The sequence below is a fragment of the Marmota flaviventris genome, chromosome 4 (genome assembly GCF_047511675.1).
Source record: "Marmota flaviventris isolate mMarFla1 chromosome 4, mMarFla1.hap1, whole genome shotgun sequence".
Lineage (NCBI taxonomy): Eukaryota > Metazoa > Chordata > Mammalia > Rodentia > Sciuridae > Marmota > Marmota flaviventris.
Genome location: NC_092501.1, coordinates 123,274,751 through 123,295,651, shown reverse-complemented (window position 1 = coordinate 123,295,651; position 20,901 = coordinate 123,274,751). Strand labels below are relative to the sequence as shown.

At 38.1% G+C, this 20,901-nt stretch overlaps 1 protein-coding gene across 7 annotated transcripts in view; it reads left to right on the top strand.

The window, feature by feature from the left end:
• The first annotated feature begins 7,607 nt into the window (after positions 1–7,607).
• Positions 7,608–20,901, top strand: part of Epsti1 (epithelial stromal interaction 1) — a 97,246-nt gene continuing 83,952 nt past the window's right edge. For 3 of the 7 annotated variants that reach the window (XM_027928835.3, XM_027928834.3, XM_027928828.3), the window contains exon 1: positions 7,610–7,895. In XM_027928835.3, the coding sequence (XP_027784636.2) occupies positions 7,726–7,895 (170 nt within the window). In that variant the 5' untranslated portion in view covers positions 7,610–7,725. Of the gene's footprint in view, positions 7,896–20,901 lie in introns of all 7 variants that reach the window. The other 4 variants (XM_027928830.3, XM_027928829.3, XM_027928833.3 and 1 more) reach the window with 3 other exon arrangements.

Here is a 20,901-nt window from a genome sequence, read left to right as displayed (position 1 = left end):
GAAGTTGATTTCTTCAGATGTGTATGGCTTTTGTACCATCATAAAGTTGAAAACTCATAAATTGAACCATTGCAAGTTGGGAGCTGTCTATATTCCCATTTTATAGTTGAAGAAACTGATGACCTGAGATGTTCAGTAATTTTCCCAAATCTCTCATTTGCAAGTAGTTAAGCCAAGATATAAATGTAGGACTAATCTGGCAAAGCCAGCAGTTTGAGGGAGAAGATCTTGGTTGTGAATCAGGATCTCTAATTACTAATCTCCAGAGGGGCCTCCCACTGTGTGGAGTCTAGCAAAGATCATCACTATGCCAACCACTGTATTCTTGCACCCATTGTATCCCGGTTATTGCTTAGGTCCACCATGTACTGGTTCCCTATTTGCCTGAGTCTGGTGAACACACTCCCATATAGCAAGTGATGCAAGGTGGGCTTAATACTTACAGATGTGTAGATAGCAAAGGATAGAAATCTCAGCTCCCTTGTCAACTGGTCCTTCAAAGCTCAAGAAACCTGCCCAGTGTGAATTGTGTCTTGACTGTGTATGCCCTAATTTGCACCATAGCTGAGGGACCACAAAAGACAGCCTGTCCTGGGTTATATGTTTCTGATCCATATGACTCCTTGGATAAAGCTTTGAAGGACATTGTAATTTTAGGGAAGAGAGGAACAAGTTCTGGGCTGTCCTACACAGTTCTTTCCTGATTTGAGGTATTACCTTCTTAGGAAGGACAGGAACAAGGCCTAGGCGGGTTAGGGATATTTCATTTCCAGCATATTATAGTTATTTTTGAGAACTGTATGTAAGAAAAAGGGGAGAACTGGTTAGGTGCAAGACCACCCAGAGAACTGACCCTCATTGATAGATAAGCTAGGAGTCATTTGCTTTTTTGACTGCATATAACTTCATTTTCCTAACCATTTCTTATCAAATCCCCCCACCCCACCCTCCATTGCCAGGGATTCTTACTGGAAATATAAAGAAAGGAGACATATGATTGTTGGGCTGCTGTGAACTACTCAGAGGAGTCTTGAACTCTAATCTATGTGGTATGCCTGGGGGGAATCCCAACACCAAATTACAAACCCAGAAGCATTCAAAGGTCTTGGGGATTTCTTGCATAACTACTATAAATTAAGCTAAGCAGAACACTGGGTATTATCTACAGCAATGGAACTATGATTAGTGTCCAGAAATTGTTAGACTTCAACACTGCCAAATGTCTATGGAGGACTCAGTGCCTTCTAGTTATAACAAGATTTTTGACTTTGTGGGAAACTACTACTGTGCCAGGCATTGGTAGATAAATCTATAAGTACTGCTTTATTTGTATTCTGAAAGTGGTTTTGAGATAAAACACACTATTGATAGAGCTTTGTAATATTTTAGAAATTGAAAGTCAAAAAGGCCTGGGAATTGAATTAAGAACTTTTTGAGGACAATTTAAGTATTAGCAAAACAATACAAATCTCTCTCTTGGACAGCTTTAAAATAATAACATCCATTTTTACTGCATCAAAGTGCAATTTATGAGCCATTTTCACATATGTTATCTCATTTGGCCCTTAAAAACCCCTAAAAGACAAGACAGGTGGGGTGATTATGATCAATATTCCCATCCTACAAATGAAGCAACTGAAGTGCAGAGGTCCCAAAGTCAAATGTCTTTGCCAGGTTTCAAGTTCAGGTCTTCTGCCTCTGTGTCTACTACTCTTTTCCGTGTACCACATGTTGTATGAAATGCTTGGTGATATTTTCAAGGGATGGTGAAGCTCACCAAATTGTTAGCTTGGAGTTAAAACATCAGAAAAATTAGGACTTCCCTAAGGAGGGGAATTTTTTTTTTTTGGAAAAGTCACGCATGTTGGGTAAAAAATGGACAGCCCTGTGGGGAATTTTGTTGGATTCATTTATCACAGTAAAAGAAATCCTTCAGGGAATCTCCATGCTAATGTTGCTGACAGAGTGTACTGAAATTTCCCCAAAGTTAAGGGAAATTCCTTCCATGGTGCAGCCAGCAGAGATCTCATGACAGCTACTATACAGCCACCGAGTGGGAACCCAGAGATGGCAGCTGCTATCTATTCCTCAGATCTAAATTTACAGAGGGAATTCAGCCCCCTGCAAGCATGGAAGTTTCCACCAAAAGGTAGGAAATATTATTTAATGCACATTCTACATTTCACGTTTTACCCAAGTGACAGTATTCAACATCATCTGAAAAACAGAAAAAAAAATGTGTATCTTTCCATTCTTAAGCAGAACTCTATACTCTGTACTATACTCTGAAGCTAACTATTTTAGCTATAAATAGACATTTTAAGTCATGTGTGGTGGCACATGTCTCTGATTTCAGTGACCTGGGAGGCTGAAGCAGGAGGATCTCAAATTCAAGGCCAGGCTGGGCAATTCAGTGAGACCCTGTCTCAGAAAAAGAGGTGGGGGGAGTGGGATGAAACACAGTGGTATAGTTTCCCTTGATTCATTCCCCAGTACTGCAAAACAAACAAAAAGCCAAAACCCAAACTAAAATAAAACAGAAAATAGGCATTTTAACTCAAATCTAATACTAGTCATGAAATTTGGACAAGTTTTATAAAATACAATCACTGTAGAGATCATTTGATCATGTGATTATAGGGTTGACCAAGGAGAATGTTAAGGTTTTTTATTAGTGTCAATTGTAATAGGTTTAGGAACTTTTACAAATTTTTTTGTTTTGGAAAATAATACACAGCTGCACACTGGGAAAATTGTAAGTGGAAATATTTCAAATTCTGAATTTTGCCAAAATATATTTTGTCATAATTGTCTTCCAAAACATAAAAATGCTAGATTTGGGAGGCCTAAATTCAAGTTGTGGCTCAGCCACGAATTTGTACATGGCCTGGAAAGTCACTCGCCTTCTCTAAGTTCCTTTTTTCTTGTGTTTAAAATGAAGTAGTTAGATGATCTCAAACATGAAGCTAGAATAGCAGAGTTCCACTTGTTAATAACAGCTTCAGGGTCTTACACAGTAAGTGGTATATGCTTATCATTCTATAAATATATCTTGCATGAACTTATGGTGATTTACCATTGCAGCATCCCACAGTTCTGTGGTAGAAAAGTTTGAAAATATTCTAAAAAATCGGAAATTGTCATAAACATGTATGTGTGTGAATGTGCACACAAGCAAACACACACATAAACACACACAAAATGAAGAGTTGCCCAGCATTAGGTGAGTTTTACATAATTCCTTTGGTAGAATAGAAAAAAATACTTTAGAATAATTGCTATCCTACATTTATTGGATTAATCTAACTTCCCAGTGAATAATCAAATTTAGGGAAGAATGACTTAGAATTTTCAGAAACAGATTTTTCATTGAGACACTTTTTGAAAAGAAAAGGCTTAGAGATTATGTATCTTTATCTATCTATCTCTTTATTCATACATGCTAATGAAGGAGCAATCTAAGGTAACTAATTTAAAATCAAATATATGTTTCCATTTATGTCCTTGCAAAGTAAAGATATGTTAGCAGTAGGCTAAACTGATGGAAGTTTTTTTTTGATCTTATCTCTTAAAGCACACCAAGCTGCTAAAATTGCTCATCTTATTCCTGACTCTTCACTCCCCCAAAATACCTCATTTTACACTTTTGTTTACACAGATTTTTTTTTTGAATCGTTCTTTTCTTTTCACACAGCTTCTCTCTTTCCTAACCAAAAATCTTTTGTTCATTTACCTAAAGAAATGAATAAACAATTATTTCCCTGAGGCAGTTGCATTTTAAATGAAAACCATTTCCTAAATAAATCTCAAATTGGCCAAATTTCAGGCAATATAATGAAATCTCATTAGATTTCAGAACTTTTTCATGTCCCTTAAAACATATTCCTAGGTAACTGTCTAGCACCATGATTTTTTAAAACTAAAAAGCCACAGAACTCCTACGGAAAGGAAAATTAGTATGTAGAAGAAGAGATAAGAGGTTTAAGTGCTAGGTTAAAGCAGGGATGGAAAATCCAAACCTTTCCCACTCACACCTGCATCCCTCCACCAGACATCTCTGCAGTAGTACACATCCTATAACAGCCTTGGTAAAAAGCCAGCCAAAGACAGGTGTAGTGGCACAAACCCATATTCCCAGCAGCTCAGGAGGCTAAGGCAGCAAGATTGCAAGTTCTAGGGCAGCTTCAGCAACTTAGAGACACCCTCAGCAACTTAGTGAGACTGTGTCTCAAAATAAAAAAGGACTGGGCATGTAGTTTAGCAGAAAAAAAAAAAAAAAGAAGAGTTCAAAAGAGAGGAAGCCAGCCCATATTCTCACACAAATTCGCACATGTAAGGTGAGAGAATGGGCACTACACAAAAAGATACTCCCATTCTTGTGTATCCTAAAGGAGCCTGTAGATTTCTATTGCAACAATGTCTCACGTGCACCTGGGTTTTGTTTTTGTTTTTGGTACTGGGGATTGAACCACTGAGTTACATCCCCAGCCCTTTTTGGTATTTTATCTAGAGACAGGGTCCCATTGAGTTGCTTAGGGCCTCACTAGTTGCTGAGGATGGTTTTAAACTTGGGATCCTCTTGCCTCAGTCTCAAAAGCTGCTGGGATTACAGGCGTGCACCATCGTGCCTGGCTGTAGTTTTTGTTTGTTTATTTGTTTTTAAACACATTGAGAATGTGATAAAACAAGGAGTGAACAGAATTAGAAATTTAGATTTTGCCTCTTATCCTCTACTTGCATCTCACATTTGGAACTTCAGTGTAGAACATGGTTGTTGTATGATAAACATAGTCAGCTACTACTAATCCATTAGAAGAACTGTTTTTCTCTAACTTGGGTTTTCCCTTATTCAAATTTAATTCAACCACCAAAATAATTTTTTGCAGTAGTAGACAAATGTCCCAATGATATTTTCACAGCAAAAATGATTTTGAAGAAGATGGCATCCATAAAAACCTCACTGGTCCTCTTTTGTTGGGCTTTAGATGTATACTTCTCTCTCCTCAGGTACCTTGAAACCCAACAGTCCCTAAACAAATTCTTTCACCTTCCCTACAACTTGCTCCTTTTTTTTGGTTAATGGTTAAATGATCTGGCCACCTGAGTTGTCACGAAATTAAAACCATAAAGTCACCATAAAAACCACCACCATTCAATTATTGGGACTGTAAGATAAACCCATCATGTAGGTCAGTATTTTCCAACCTTAGCAGTGTTGATATTTGGGGCTGAATAACATCTGTTGTGGGGGGCTGTCCTGTGCATTGTAGGATGTTTGGCAGCATTCCTGGCCTCTACCCACTAGATGCCAGTAGACCCACCTCCTTGCAGGCTTTACAATAAAAAAATGACTCCAGGCATTGCTCAATGTCACTGGTGGCAAAATCAACTCCTTTTGAGAACCACTGATGTGAATTATCTCTTGTTCACATATACTATATGGTGAGAATACTTAACTTTGTGTCACATTATACAGATGGACTTCTGAAGAATTAAGAGAGTCATACCTGGTAGAATTGGTCTTAAAGTACTAGAAAAGCTGCCTCCCATTTCCTCTTTTGCCTCTGATTTTCAATTATCCCTTGCATCTTGTTTTTCTTTTTTTTTGTCTGTGTGAATCTTTCATTTGGAAAGGTCTCAACATGACTGTAGTTAGGCTTCCTGGCTGAGACTTCTGCCAGGCTGTTACATTCTTTAAAAAATCTTTATTTTGTTTGTTTATTTGTTTTATGTGGTGCTGAGGATTGAACCCAGTGTTTCACATGTGCGAGGCAAGCGTTCTGCCACTAAGCTACAACTCCAGCTGTTACATTTTCAATATGCAGCCAGGGTGGGGAACTGACTATGTTATGGTTAGTCAAGGCCGGAAACACTATGATTCAGCTATAGAAATCAAGGTCATAAACCTTAACTTGAGAGCTTGTGCTCCCATCCCTTAACTAACCTGTTGGCAATGTGCCTTCTTTGTTTGACATGCATGTAAAAAGGGCCTGTGGAAGTGGGCTAACATGGAACTGGCTGGGGGCTGAAGCTGAAGCTGGGGGCTAGCTAATGACTGTGGCCACCACTGAATAAAGCATGTCTACTATCCTAACTGCATCTGGCATCCGTTTCCTGAATCAGAGCCCCTGCACGACACCCTACTTTCTATTTCCTGTGCAACTGCCTATGCTCAGATATGTATTGCTTATCTAGATGATACTAGGCTTTTAGTTTATCTCCCTGATTTCAGTCTTATTTTTCAATCTCCTTTTCACATTGCTAGGAGTTAACTTCCTCCTTTGCCTTCCACACTGCCTATAGCAGGGGTTCCAAAGGGAGTTCCTGGGATGAGCAGTATTGATATCACCTGGAAATTTGCTGGATTGCCAATTCTTGGGCCTCACTGCAGATCTATTGAGTCAGAAATGCCTAGGTTGGCGCCCAGATACCAGTTTTAACACACTGAGGCTCACTGCAATTTGAGAACCTCTGGCCCTCTGATAGAGCTCTAACACTTTAGGAAATAGGAAACCTGATTCTCTTCCCACCATGTCCCTTACCACTACCTTTTCTTCTTCTTTCTTTCATTAGCTATCAAAGATCTATTTGCCTTTTTGTTCTAAGCATCAATAATGAAGCAAGACAATCCTGCTCCTAAGGGGCGTGGTGACCAGGCCTGGGGTACTCCCACCATACCATACCATGCAGAATTTACTACACACCATGGCATTTTAAGCCACCAAGCCGCTACCATAGCAGCTCTTGTGAACTTCCATGCCTTTTGTGGCTCACTCTTAATTGTCCCTTTTCTTGAATTAGGTTTTTCCTCTGTCTCGCTTAACACTTCTGCCCATAATTCATTTACTACGGGTGGCATTAGTATTTATTTACTAGTGTCCTAGAATACAGGAAGAGCCTTCTAGCATCTTTGTATAGCCAGCATTGTGACCATGGTGATCAGCCTGGCACAGATTGGAATCATCTGGGCATCTTTAAAAATGTTTTGTAGGCCCCGACTTACAAAAACAGTCTTACAAATCCATATTTTTAAAAAAAGTCACACCATAGTTAAATCATTGCATACTGTCCAGCACAGAGCAAATATTTAATATTTTTTGACCATCTGGTCAATTACTCAGCAAGGTTATCTAGAGAATCAACTCTATGTAGTCCTCAGCTTGCTTCTTTAGCTCCATGGGTTTTATTACCATTTTTCTTTTGATTTCACTTTCCATTTCCTCTAACTAGAAAGGACCTTCCTTGCAACAACCAAACAGCAGTTGTAACTGGAATCTCAAGGTAATATTGTTCACAGTTTCAAACATCTAACATTGACCCCAATTAGGGTTACCTGTTAAACCATTCTAAAGTACCCAGTCGCTTTGAGGCTCCTCCCTCACAAGTGTCTGGTGGATCCTTAAGGATCCTTCTCAGCTCTCAGGTGGTTGTGAGACCTTAAGCCAACTCACCTGCAGCTGGGACAGTTAGCTCAGGGCGTGTTGGGGTGGGGTCGCGGCCCAGCTGTTAAACCTGCACTAAGGTCAGAGGGCGCCTGGGAGGAGCATAAATGGGGAAATTCTCCGGGGCCGGCGCAACCTGTGGCTAGTAGGGAGAAATCGAAACTCAGCTGTTAAAACCGCTGCCTCTGCTCTTTGGAATCCCCTCTCGAGACTCGCCCAGCGTCCCAGCCTGCATCCCTCCCGCAGCGCGGCGGCCCCGGACCAGGACCGCGGGCTCTGAACCATGTACACCCGCAGTAAAGTGGTGGGCTCCAGGCTCGGCGCCACCCCTGCCTCCCAGGACCCCAGTGGCGGGCGCGGGGAGCTGGGTCCCTTGCAAAGCCAGAGACAGGGTGTGGAGGCGGCCCCTGGGGCCCCTTCGCGGGAGAGCCTGGGCCACGCGGGCCAGGGGAGGTAAGTATTTAACCACCTGTGTTGGCGGGTGGGACCCCGGCAAGCGTGCTAGCAGGCACCGTCGTAGTCTTTGGAGCCCAAAAGCATAGGGGCCCAATAACAGAGTTTTTGAGAGAATGAAAAAATTTTGCATAAATGAAAACATCCAGGAATTACCTTATCCTACTCCAATCAGCCAGTTTGTGGTCCTTTACTGAATATCCCAAGCCCGCCCCACTCTTCTTTTAAGAACATCCTTTTAGGCCAGCCTCAGCAACCTAGCAGAAACCCTGTCTTACTATGATAAATTAAAAATAACATAAAATGGGCTGGGGATGTAGCTCAGTGGGAGAGCGCACCTCCCCTCCCCCCATCCCCATTACTAAAAACTAAAAGACATAGACACGGTTTTACTGTTTGTGACTGGCTACAGAGGTGAAAGGGATGGGTGTGGAGAAATCTCTTATTAATTTTTCAATTGTCTTAAGTATTTATACTCCAACTAGGTATGAAAATAAGTATCCCCTAATTGTGTAAAACTATTGTGCTGTAAATGGAATCACCAGTCAGATGTCAGGGTAAGGACCAGGAAGGACTGTGATATAGAGCACAGAGAGGATCCAGATGTTGCCCTGGGGAGCAAGCTTTCATCCCAACCAGACGCCGGCATAGAGGAGCCTCCTGGGAGCAGAAGAGTGGGGCTAAGAGTGAGGATTGCAGGTGAAATGTGCCCTGAGCAGGGACAGATAAGTGGCATTTATTCTTAGTCTTTGGTTCAGGGACTGCAGGATCCTGGACACATTTAGTATGCTGGGGGGTCATCTATCCTCTTCTTCCACCCAATGGAGGGAGCTCCTTTCACAGTACCCTACAGTTTGTAAATACATTACTATCTTTGAAGTGCTGCCTCTGAATTGTAACTGTTCAGTCTCATGTGCAGTTTCTTCCTTTTCAGTTACTTCTTTTTCAGATGAAAGACAGACACTGGTTGCTAAGGAGTAGTTATAACCTTATGACCAATAAATAGTAGAATTTCTTTCATCCCTTGAATTCTGAAAGTATCAGGGCTTTAGCATTATTCAGCTTAGGGTTACCCTAAGATGGGGTGGATCATCTGTAAGTCAATTAGAGATTGCTGAATTTCTCTTCTCAGGATAATTGGCATCTTGTTATAATAGAAGCTCATTAATTACATGTAACCTACTGACTATGAGTTGCCACATTTAATATCAGTTGAGGTCATGGATATGTGGTCTCATGTCCATGAGTGGTTAATGATAAAATAATTTACATGATATTTTTCTATTAAAAAGTATCTATTTAGATACAACCATTTGTATGCTTGTATCATAAGCATTAGCAGTTGTAGCTGTTTTCTTATTTGATTTACTTCAGAATCTTGCTGGACCAAATTGCTCAGAAAGGGGCAATTTTCTGATTAGTTATCCAGGATTCAGTACCCTGAAGACTTCATTGCATACTATTTCTAAGAAGATTTGCAAATAGACCATTAGAGAAATTCCTGGAAGACTTCAATTATCTCTCAATTTTTTTCTTTTTCCATGTGACTTAGTTGCGGTAAGCACAGCATGACAGGGTATATTCGTTTTTAGGTACTTAGTATCTAAAATCCTGTTTGGGCCACTCTGAATTTTTCTTATGTCTCCATTACTTACTTATATCCATTTTCTTAGTTGACTCCTTTAATGGAAGTGGGAAATAAAGGAGAATAGTTGAGTGACAAATAACATCTCAGTAAACAACAGTAAAAAGTTAGGGTTTTATTTTGGGGTAAGAGAGAAATCAGAAGCAATTTAGAGAGGATAAAGTGCTTTAATAGTGAAATTCAGTTCATCCACAGTATGAACTTACTTTTATGATAGTGGGTTGAAATTTAGTCTTGTATGCATTCATTTGAGGAACCCCATGTCAGGATTAGTAACATGGGCTTTGATGCTAGGTGACTTTGGGTTCAAGTTCTGATTCTGTCATTATTTGCTTTCTGAGATGAATAGATGCTTTATGCCTCAGTTTTCTCATTACTTGAAATAACACTAACCTTCAAGAAAATGTTCAGTAAATATTAGGAGCTTATAGCCTTGACTTTATTTAACAAATGTATTTTGACCAAGTACTATGCTGTCACCCTTAAATAGAATGACTGTGTTTTGAAAAAAAAAAACACCCATTTAGAACATCTACTTATATATATACAAAAATTGATGGCAGTCTGTTAAAACTGATGATTCCTGAGGACGTCTGATAGACTATCAGGCAAGCTTAGGTTCTTGATGATATTTGAATTTAAGTAATTATAAGTATTTACTAATTCATATTGTTTTCCCAGTTATTTTTACCTGATGATTATGTCCCTAAATTTCATATTCACACAGATTTAGAGAAAAAAAGCTTATATAAACTTCTAATTCAAAGTGATCATTTATCTTCCCCTCCAATATTTTGCTTGCTTGTATATATATTTCACTCATCACATCTAGATAGAGTCAGAGACATGGGGTTTTAACTTGATTTTTACCCCATTCTGGGCAATAGGCTCTTGCCTGTCCTAGTAATAGAGGTTTCACTTCATTCCAATACTTGTCTATTATCATAGCAGGATGTGGTCCTTTAGCTTGATGTTGTCTGAAGGAAATAAAAAGGTATTTTGAAAATGAAACCATAATGTAGAATTTTACTGTAGTTACCCTTAACATAATTTATATACAGATTTAGTTTACCTTAACATATTTGTGGCTGGCTTTATATGGAGTACTGTAGAGACTTAAAGATGAGCAATAATAGCAGCAAATCCTTATGTAGTGCTTACTGTGTAATGATGCATTTCACATACTCAGTCCTCACAACAGCCCTATAATAAGAGGATCTTTCGCTCTCGATAATTTTAAGCATAGGAATAAATAACCATTCAACAAAAAAGACCTTATGAAACTCACTGTCTAATTGATGGGGCAGACATTTATAAGGTAATTACATGAATAATCTTTATGTGTGGTATAAAGGAAAGCCAGGGTCTGAACTAGTCTTGGCAGCAGGAAATTCTTTCCTAAGAAGTCATGCCTGAGCTGCAACCTACAGGATGAGAAGGAGTGTGTGTGTGTGTGTGTGTGTGTGTGTGACCAAATATGTCATTTCAACACCAGCTAAATTCTGGCACCACTGTGTATCCTATAGTTCTATCCAATTCTGACCTCAACTGCCCAGTGTTAGTGCAGTTTCCACAAACTTAGGGTTCAGCCCACAAGACTGCCCCCAATTCAGACTTCAGACACCAGCTGCAAATGCAGTTGTCAGCCCGATAGATTGCAAATTTGGGGATTTCCCATAACCTTTCCCTTCCCCCAGGTTTGATAATTTACTAAAATGAATCAGAGCTCACAGAAACCACTAGACTTAGAATTACAGTTTCATTATAAAGGATCCAACTGAGAAATGGCCAAGTGGAAGAGATAAGAGCAAGGTACCGGAGGCAAAGATGAAGGGTGCTGTGCAGACGGTGTCTGTGCCCAGTCTGGGTAGGCCACCCTCCCAGCACCTTGATGCATTTACCAACTGGGAGCCCCCAAACGTGGGGTCTCAAGAGTTGTAGAAGCTTCATTATATAGGTGTAATTACCCAAATCACTGGCCATTAGTGGCTGAACTCAATCTCTACCCCTGTTACCTGCTCAGAGATTGGGTTAGGGGCTGGAAGTTTTAACTGTTTAATCACATAGTTGGTTTTCCTGGCCACCAGCCTCCATCCCCAAAATATCCAGAGATCCCCACCATGAGTCCTTTCATTAGCATACAAAAATTAATGGTCACTCAGAATTCTGAGGGTTTAGGGAGCTTGAGGCTGGCCTAGGGGACAATGATTATGTATTTTTTTTTTTTTAATAAGAGTTTATATGGCCTCTGTGGCAGTCAGAGAAACTTGTCATTCAGATCTTCTCCTTCAAGAGAACTTAACTGTGGGGAATAGAGTCAGTTGACATCCCCAGCTGCTGCCTTTTGCCTCTGTTACACCCTTGGCCCCAGTGCTTACTTATGCTGCCATCTTCCCAGCCGGGTCTGGGCATCACAGGTTCTAGTGCCAGCCTGACTCCCTACTAACCCAGCCAACACTTTTTTTTAAATATTTTTTTTTAGGTGTATATGGACACAACACAATACCTTTATTTTTATGTGGTTCTGAGGATCAAACCTGGGTCCCACCTGTGCTAGCCGAGCGCTCTACAGCTGAGCCACAACCCCAGCCCACTTTCTTTTTTTGTACTGGGGATTGAACTCAAGGCCACTCTACAATTGAGCCACATTCCCAGCCCTGTTTTCTATTTTATTTAGAGACAGGGTCTCACTGAGTTGCTTAGCACCTCGCTTTAGTTGAGGCTGGTTTTTGAACTGGTGATCCTCCTGCCTTAGCCTCCGAAGCTGCTGGGATTACAGGAGTGTGCCATCATGCCTGGCCCGGCCAAGACTTTCTAAGAACTGTGTAGCACTCTGAGGCTCTTTCTTTTTTTTTTTTTTAATTTTTTTATTGTTGGTTGTTCAAAACATTACATAGTTCTTGATATATCATATTTCACACTTTGATTCAAGTGGGTTATGAACTCCCATTTTTATCCCGTATACAAATTGCAGAATCACATCAGTTACACATCCATTGATTTACATATTGCCATACTAGTGTCTGTTGTATTCTGCTGCCTTTCCTATCCTCTACTATCCCCCCTCTCTGAGGCTCTTTCTACTCACCCTTTCTTCCTTCCTCTCAGCCCTTCTCTTGTTCTCAGGCTTTCCTGCCTACTCCTGCTTCTTCCCCTTTTATCCTCCACAGGCACTCCCCTAGTCCATCTCTTGCTTGTCTAACCCCATCTTGGTGTCACCTCCTCAGAGGGCTCAAAGTGGCACAGTCTCTGGGATACACCATAACCAAATCACAATAGTGTGGACTCTCTATGTCCGTTGTTGGCATACTATCTGTGCATATTCAGGAAACCCACTCTTTTTTTTTTTTTTTTCATTTCTTCCCTTGGGGACTAGGGGATATTCCCCAGCTCTGCTTGGGGGGAAGGAAATAACCCATGGAACTGAAACTTTTCCTTCCCTTTATTCCCAAACTTTCAAAGGAGATGAGGGGGAGATTAAAGGACAGCTTGGTAAGAGCACTTATGAATGGCCAATTCCTTATTTCTCTTTTTCTGTCTTTAAAAAGCATTGTGTTTGTTTTGCATTTTGTAAGATGAAATATAAGGTGGGATATATGTTAATGAGGTCATTAAGTTTTAATATTTATTTTTTTATATATTGAAACATTGAAGTATGGTTTTTTCCATCTAAGACAGAACTTAAATTATTCTTGACTCACCTTGTTACATCTGAACTTGTTATGGAAAATCATCTTAGCACATTTTGTCTCATGGCCCCAGATGTGGAACTCCTATAAAACTTAAATATGGTGTGTATAATAATATTAGTTAATATATAAGCTATAAATTATGACTTCCAACCCATTTTAATGCACCTGTGTCAGTTTCATTGAAATAGTCACAGAATTGAAAACTTGGGACTTAATGGGTTAAATCAAGTGCAAGTTTTTGCAGAGTTATTTGTATCCATGAGAACTGCTTTCACTATTTCTTCCTCACCGCAGCACTCCAGATTTCAATTTCCTCTCTCCATATGATTATGAGGAAATGGGCTTTTGCCCATAGATGCTAAATGGCATGAAAGCATCGGCTTATTACTCCTTCCTGGAGATGAAGAACTGGATAATGCTGGCATTCCTTTCAGTGTTATGAAATAATAGTCCATCGGAAGAGAAGATCTGTGATTGATGCTAATGAGTAATCTTCCTGATGGCTCAATATAGGTGGTTTTTCACTGGGGAATTATTTAACTCAATCCCTAGACAAGGCTCATAAGCATTCAGGAAGTTTTGTAAAGTAACAGATAGTATTTAACCCCTAATGATATAATGATATGGTTCTATAAACTGAGTAGGGGTCTTGACAATTACCAAATCTAATACCTAACTAATTAGTAGTGCCCTGCCTATTTAACTTATTTTTGAAATGATAAATGTAACAAAGCATTGTAACTCTGTGGTAGTATAAAGTAAATTAGTTGTGCTTAGAATAGTTAAACTGAGGATCTCTGAAAATCCAAAATAAACAAAATAACAGTCAGTACTTCATGTATCTCAAATGTTTAACTGTGTGCTAGATCCTGAGCTAAGTATGTTACATATATTATTGAATTTTATCTTTACAATAAACACTTTGCCATTTCACACAAGTTGAGGAAGAGAAAACGTTCTCATTGCTTTTCTTATTCATAGAGTCAGTACTCAAACCTAACTCTGTCTACCAAAGTCTTGTTCATGTCTATTAGAGCTGGAGGAAAGAGTGATACTGTAGCTAGCTGATGTCCTATTGTTTTATTTTCACATCAAGAAGAGAAAGAGAGTGTTAATATAGGAACAGTAATATGAAGTTTATTAATGACTGTAGGGGAAAAAAGATCTCTTTCTTTATTCATCCCTAGCATCATGTTTGAGACTCCTATAACAAAAGACAAATTAACAAGTGGAAAGCAGACAAATTTATTTAATGTCAATTTTTAAATTTTTTAAAATTGTAAATGGATACAATAACTATTTTATTTATTTGTTTTTATGTGATGTTGAGGATTGAACCCAGTGTCTCACTCATGCTAGGCGAACACTCTACCACTGAGCCACACCCCAGCCCCTAATGTAAATTTTGTATGAGCTGGGAGCCTTCAGAAATGAAGACCCAAAGAAACATATAAACCTTATTTTTATGCTTGGAACTGATGAAAGGTCGACTCTCATGTAGAGGTATGATTGGTCGAAGGGGGTATAATAATAACTTCCTTTTGTTTAATGGTAATAAACTGGGGAATCTCAGCAAGCCTAAATGTCAGATTCTTCTTTTGTCTCTCTGCCTTCATTCATTTCCTCTTTTCCTCTGGGTATAGGGAGGATTGCTCTGAAATGACCGGCTTTAGAGAAATGTCAGAGAATTCTGACATTCTGGCCCCCTTCAAGAGATGAGTGATAGGGAAGGTCAGAGAGATCTTCCTGTCTCTGCTGTGTGCTCAAATGCCAAGATGCCAATGCAGCTTTAAAATGATTTAGATAGAAAAGTAGCTTGCAAGAGCTAAGTTTCTGTGGGGATCTTCTTTTCTGCTATTTCCCACAAATAACAGAGAGCTCCTGCTTGATCAGTTCTTTCACTGTCACTGTTTCTGAGCAACCTCAACCACATAGTATCTTGCAGTAATTTTTCAGACTCCTGACCATAGCCTACTGTGAGCAATTCATTTGACATCATGACCTAGTATGTGCTTGAGTATATACGAGGGTATATATAACTGCAAAGAAATTTCACAAAACAATTCTCACTCTTGGTACATGTGATGCACTCTGACATTTTCTATTGTTGTTCATTAAAAATAAATCTATTGAATTTATTTCATAACCCATTAGTGGGTTACCACCTACAGTTTGAAAAGCATAGTTCTATACGTGGCAGAAGAGATTGAGTGGATGGAGAGAAAAGACATTTTAGTTTGATTAAATCAAATTTACCTTCCTGTTTATGCAGGAGGGTAGAAAATTATGGTCCTGTTTAGAATGAATTTTCAACTTTTCTCCCCAGTATGGTATGCATTTGCAGTCTGCCAAGTCTTGGGGAGCAATCATTTTTGTTCAAATACAGTATCATCAAAAATGAATGGACATTTTTCAAAAAGTCTTTGACAGCTGAAACAGTGAAACAATAAATCAACAGGATGATGAAAGCTTGAAAATACATAATACCTATAATGATCAGTAGAAGCGGGGAAGAAATGAGGGAAAAAATGAGACTTAGTTCAATTACACAGTAAGGTTACTTACTTCAAAGTCAGCAGAGTGCTGTAAGGTTATACATATTGTTAAGGTTAATTGCATCTACTCAGAACATATTTGAATCTGAAACAAAAGCTTAAGAGAAAAGAAAAATAATCAAAGGGAGAAGACTGCCTTTGAAGAGTCTGTTCTACATTAGAGCATCAGCTGATGGTGTTTTCTTTGTTCTGTAATGTTTGTAATCCCCCCACACATCCACACACCAAATATGAAGACTTAAAAGGCAATCCATTAAAGTCCTGTAGAAAAACTGAAGACATTTACCATCATTAAAATTCAAGGGCTAGTATTGTCCAGTGTTTGTTTTAATAAGGTATTAGTGAGAGCAGACACATCATTCTACCTAATCTTGTAAGAATACCTGAGCCCCTTTCTTAAGAAATACTTACTTCAAATATTTCCCCATTAAAAAAATCTTTGAACTACTTTTTCCTGATTATAACAGAACATATTTGAATGTAAAATACCTGCTTGTTAAAAATCTCAGACATGTCCAAAATAATATAGAACGTGAAAGTTCCCTGTAATTCTGACTAGAAATAAACATTTTAAAGGCTATTTACACTTGAAGTGTTTAAATCCTTTTTAGTATAAAGAGATCTTTATTTTTAGGTGTAGGTTGCTTTCTTTGACTCCTTAAGCCAAGTAGAAAATCTTAGACCCCTTATGCCCTTTGGTTTCTACAGCCAAGAGAAAGTAATATGCAGAAGACATTCTTTTTAATCTTTATTTTAAAATGTGATTGCTATCTACCACATAGGCAGGTAACTGTTTTTCACATTGCTTTATTTCTTAGTTGTACAAGGAAACAACCCTTGTCCTTACAGTGGAATCTTGGATAATATCTCCTATGTCATCCCTCTAAAAATGTTTAATCATGAGGAAAAAGAATTTCCTTAAATCCAGATTGTGAGGCATTCTAGAAGATGATTTAGTGGGACCCTTCCAAAATGTCAGTCATGAAAGGAAGAAAAAAATCAAAGAAATTGTCTTAGATCATGAGTCTACAGACATGCATAACCCATAATGGGATCCATTATGTGGTGGGCATAGTGAGGAATATTGAAATTGAAAGGATTTGGAAATTTGAATATAAGTAGGTAATGCTGTATTAATATTAAGTTCCTTGGGTGTGATAATGTTATTATGGATAAGTAGGAGAATGTCGTTGCTCCTTGGAAATACAAGCTAAAGTATTTGGGGACGATATGTTATGACCCTGAACTTACTTTCATATAGCTCAGAAAAAAAAATTAGGTGAGAAAAAATGTGTAAGACATTAACAAATTGGTAAATATAAGTCAATACTTGTTAATGGCTATTCAGTTTACTAATATTTAAATTTTGCTTGTTAGGCTTAAAATTTAAGATTACAAAGTTGGAGAAAAAATAGTTCTGGGTAATATCTGCCCCCTTTTCTCATTTTCTCTTTTAGAAACTGGAAAACTTAAGACATGGTTTGTCATGGAGCTGAATGCTTCCTTCACTGTAGGTATATTTCAATATGTTGAAGAACAAAGTCTGGACTCAGAATTATGCTACCATTTGAAAAGGAAGGATAGCTCTTTAAAAGAGATACTTATCAATACCACTTTGTTTCATGGACTAGATCTTATTACTCCTGTGACATAGGACAAGACTTAGGAATCAGGATACTGAATTTAGAGAAGAGCAGGATTTTGATATTAGAGGGAAGAGTCAGAACTATGGATGTATGTAAAAAAAATGGAAAAACTAAAATAAAAACATATATATATATATATACATATATATAGATGCACATATGTCTACATATACACGTATACATTTATATATGTAAAGATGAAGCAAAGTGATTAAATCAAGCATGAAAAGGTGTACTAGTGATTCTATTATATACAATAAAATAGGTGTCATCATTACATATAAAGTAGATGTTCTCCGTAGTCATCTTACACAGGCTTTATGTCCTTCCTATAAAATAAATCTGAAGTTAGATTAGTACAGGGATGATACAGTACAAATAACAGGCAATCAGAACACTTGTTATTTTACAGTATTGTTCTAAGCACTTTATATGCATACCTTATTAGGTAGATAGTTGTTATCCCCATTTTACAGTTAAAAAATAGAAAAATTAATTTGTTCAAAATATGTAATTAGGAAGTAGGAGAATTAGGGTTTGAAGCCAGGCAGTGTGGCATAGATTAGTATTAATAGGTGATTTTACAGACAGCCAGACTTCTTTCTCTGATGAAATCCTTATGTATAACTTCCATATTCAAGATGCCACATTGACCAAGATAGCTGTTTGAGAACTTAGTTACCACTTTAGCCTTTCAGGAAGGGGGAAAGCAACAAAAAAGCTTTTCTTATCTATCTTCATTTAAAAGGACTTTTAAATAAATTCCTTTTAATGGCTTCCACTTACATCGTAGTGTCCTAAACTTAACCACATTTTCACACCTAGCTATAAAGATTGAAGACTACAGTCTTTTAATTGGTCACATCATCAGCCTGAGTAATACAGGAGTGCTGTTAGTAAGGAGGAAGTGAGAAGGAATTTTGGGAAGGACCAGCATCTCTTCTAGTTTAAGAATTGAGGTGAGTCAGGCATAAGTGGAAATAAATAATATGATCAAGCTATCTTTTGGACTTTGGAAATGCAAATGGGATATCTAAGGAAGAAAAATTTAAATGCAGTTCATACTCCCTGAATAGCTTCGGAGAACTATAAGAATTTTCTTCTGGATAATGGTCTGTGCAAAGCTTTTTGCTTTGTACATCCTGCAGGAGTATTAATAATAGTGAATATTTGAAAAACTGAAATTGGTTATATTATAGTACATACATATTGTGAAACACCATATAGCCATTTAGTATTAAGCGTGTTATATGTATAATTAGAGAAACCACTTACAAATGGAAGCAAGATATGCAATTGTACTTAAAATATGATTGCAAACTAATATACTATGTAGAAACATTGATTGGTTGGAAATTTGCCCAAATAAAACCATAATTTAAAAAAATAAATAAAACCATAATTTATGAGGCAAGATTATGAGTGACTTAAATGTTCAAAAAAAGGTTTTTGCATTTTCTTCTATATTTCTTTCAAAATTTGAAATGAAAAATTCATTTTTAAATGCACAGTTTGATATCTATCTATATATATATGTGTGTGTATATATATATAATTTATATATTTTAATTATAAAAGAGTATATATATATACACTCATCACTCTATCTTGCATTTCTGGTTTTCTCTTAAGTCATAGATAACTTGAGGAGCAATAGATTAAGACATGGACAGAATCAGCTTATAGTGGCACACACCTGTAATCCCAACTACCCAGGAGGCTGAGGCAGGAGGATAGCAAATTCAAGGCAAAATAAAAAATAAAAAGGACAGGGGATGTAGCTCAGTGGTAGACAGTTCATAGTTTCAATCCCCAGTACCCTTCCTCAAAATTTATTATTAATTATAAAAGAGGATACAATAGCCCCATTGATGGGTGGTTTTATGCAAATACCAATTTTCTTATCATTAAGCTATTCCTCCCCGCCCCCCAGTACTAGGTCTTGGTAGGCAAGCATTCTACCATCCCCTCTAAGCTATTCCAAAAGGAATGTTAATCCTTACTATTCTCCTCTTCGAAAAGGCAGTCCTTCTTGGGATTCTTACATTCTTTTGCTGAATGTGTCATGTCCTACCACTCTTTAACCTTAGTTATCCCTTAGGGTTGTTTACCTAGCTGGAAACCTTGAGAGATGAGGTTCACTCTCCCCAAGACAAAACACCAGGCTTGCTATTACCTGCTATAAAATTGGTGGTTCCCCAAACTTAATGTTTCTCATTACTGAGATTTATTAGTGCAAATAGCATGTATGTAGCATTCATTATGTTGCCCCCATAAGACCTTGGGCCAGAGAAAACAGATGTAAATAAACTGATGGTCTTATTGCTTGTTGTGCTGTGAGTGATCAAGTCTTCATCTCTGACCTAGGAGTCTCTTCTGCCAGCATCCATGAAACAGTAATGGGTTAATTTATTCACTTGAAAGTCAAATCAAATCAAATCCCAGACCTGACACCTCTATGTTCTGAAAATATGATTTCCTTATAGCCACTTTTATTGAGGAAGCTATTTTAGATATATTGCAATTATAGCTACCAACTGATCCCCATCTCTACTACTATCCTTGGTTTGGGACCTCTTAAAAATGGTGGTTGTCCGCAGTATTGTATTTCATATACTTTTTTTTTTTTTGGTACTGAGGATTCAACTCAGGGGTACTCAACCACTGAGCCACATCCCCAGCCCTATTTTCTCTTGTATTTAGATACAGGCTCTCACTGAGTTGCCTAGTACCTTGCTTTTGCTGGGGCTGGCTTTGAACTAGTGATTCTCCTGAGCAGCTGGGATCATATATATTTTTTTGGTATGTTTAGTGCAAATCCTTCTTGTTAACTTTTTTTTTTTTATCTATATTTATGTGGATGTGTTTTTAAGTGAAGAAATACAGTAACACAGGTCCACATTGTACAGTTACGCAGATTGATAACTGCACAGACTTGCCCAGCTAAGGTGAAAATTGTTAACTGAAATATATACCAAGCTATGTGCCCCACTATGGGGTTACTTCCTCCACTTGAAAGAAGGGCACAAATTTCTGATTCACATAAATTTTTGGTATCTTACTAAGATGGGGAATGCCTGGATTGTGTGTATGCATATGTCCCTCTTTCTTTATTTCCATAAAGGCATCCTATAGAACGAAAGCCCTGATGATTTCTTGCTTGCTTGTTTATCTTTACCTTCTGGGTGTCTATTTTGGCCCTCTAACAGGGACTGTTAGTTATACTGATGAAAAACTAAGCAACTTCACATAACCTTCTTGGGTATGCAGATCATGTTTTTAGGCTATATAGTTTCCAAGACCAAAGAGGATTCATGAGCCCTCTTAACCTGCAAGATGTGGAATCCTGGATCAGGGTGGTGTAACAGGCTTGGGATCAAGGGTGATTTGCTCAGCCTGATCGTAATTTTATTTGTTTTGGGGTGGGGTGGGGATATTTAGTCTGTTCAAAAAGAACTTTAGGAAAAT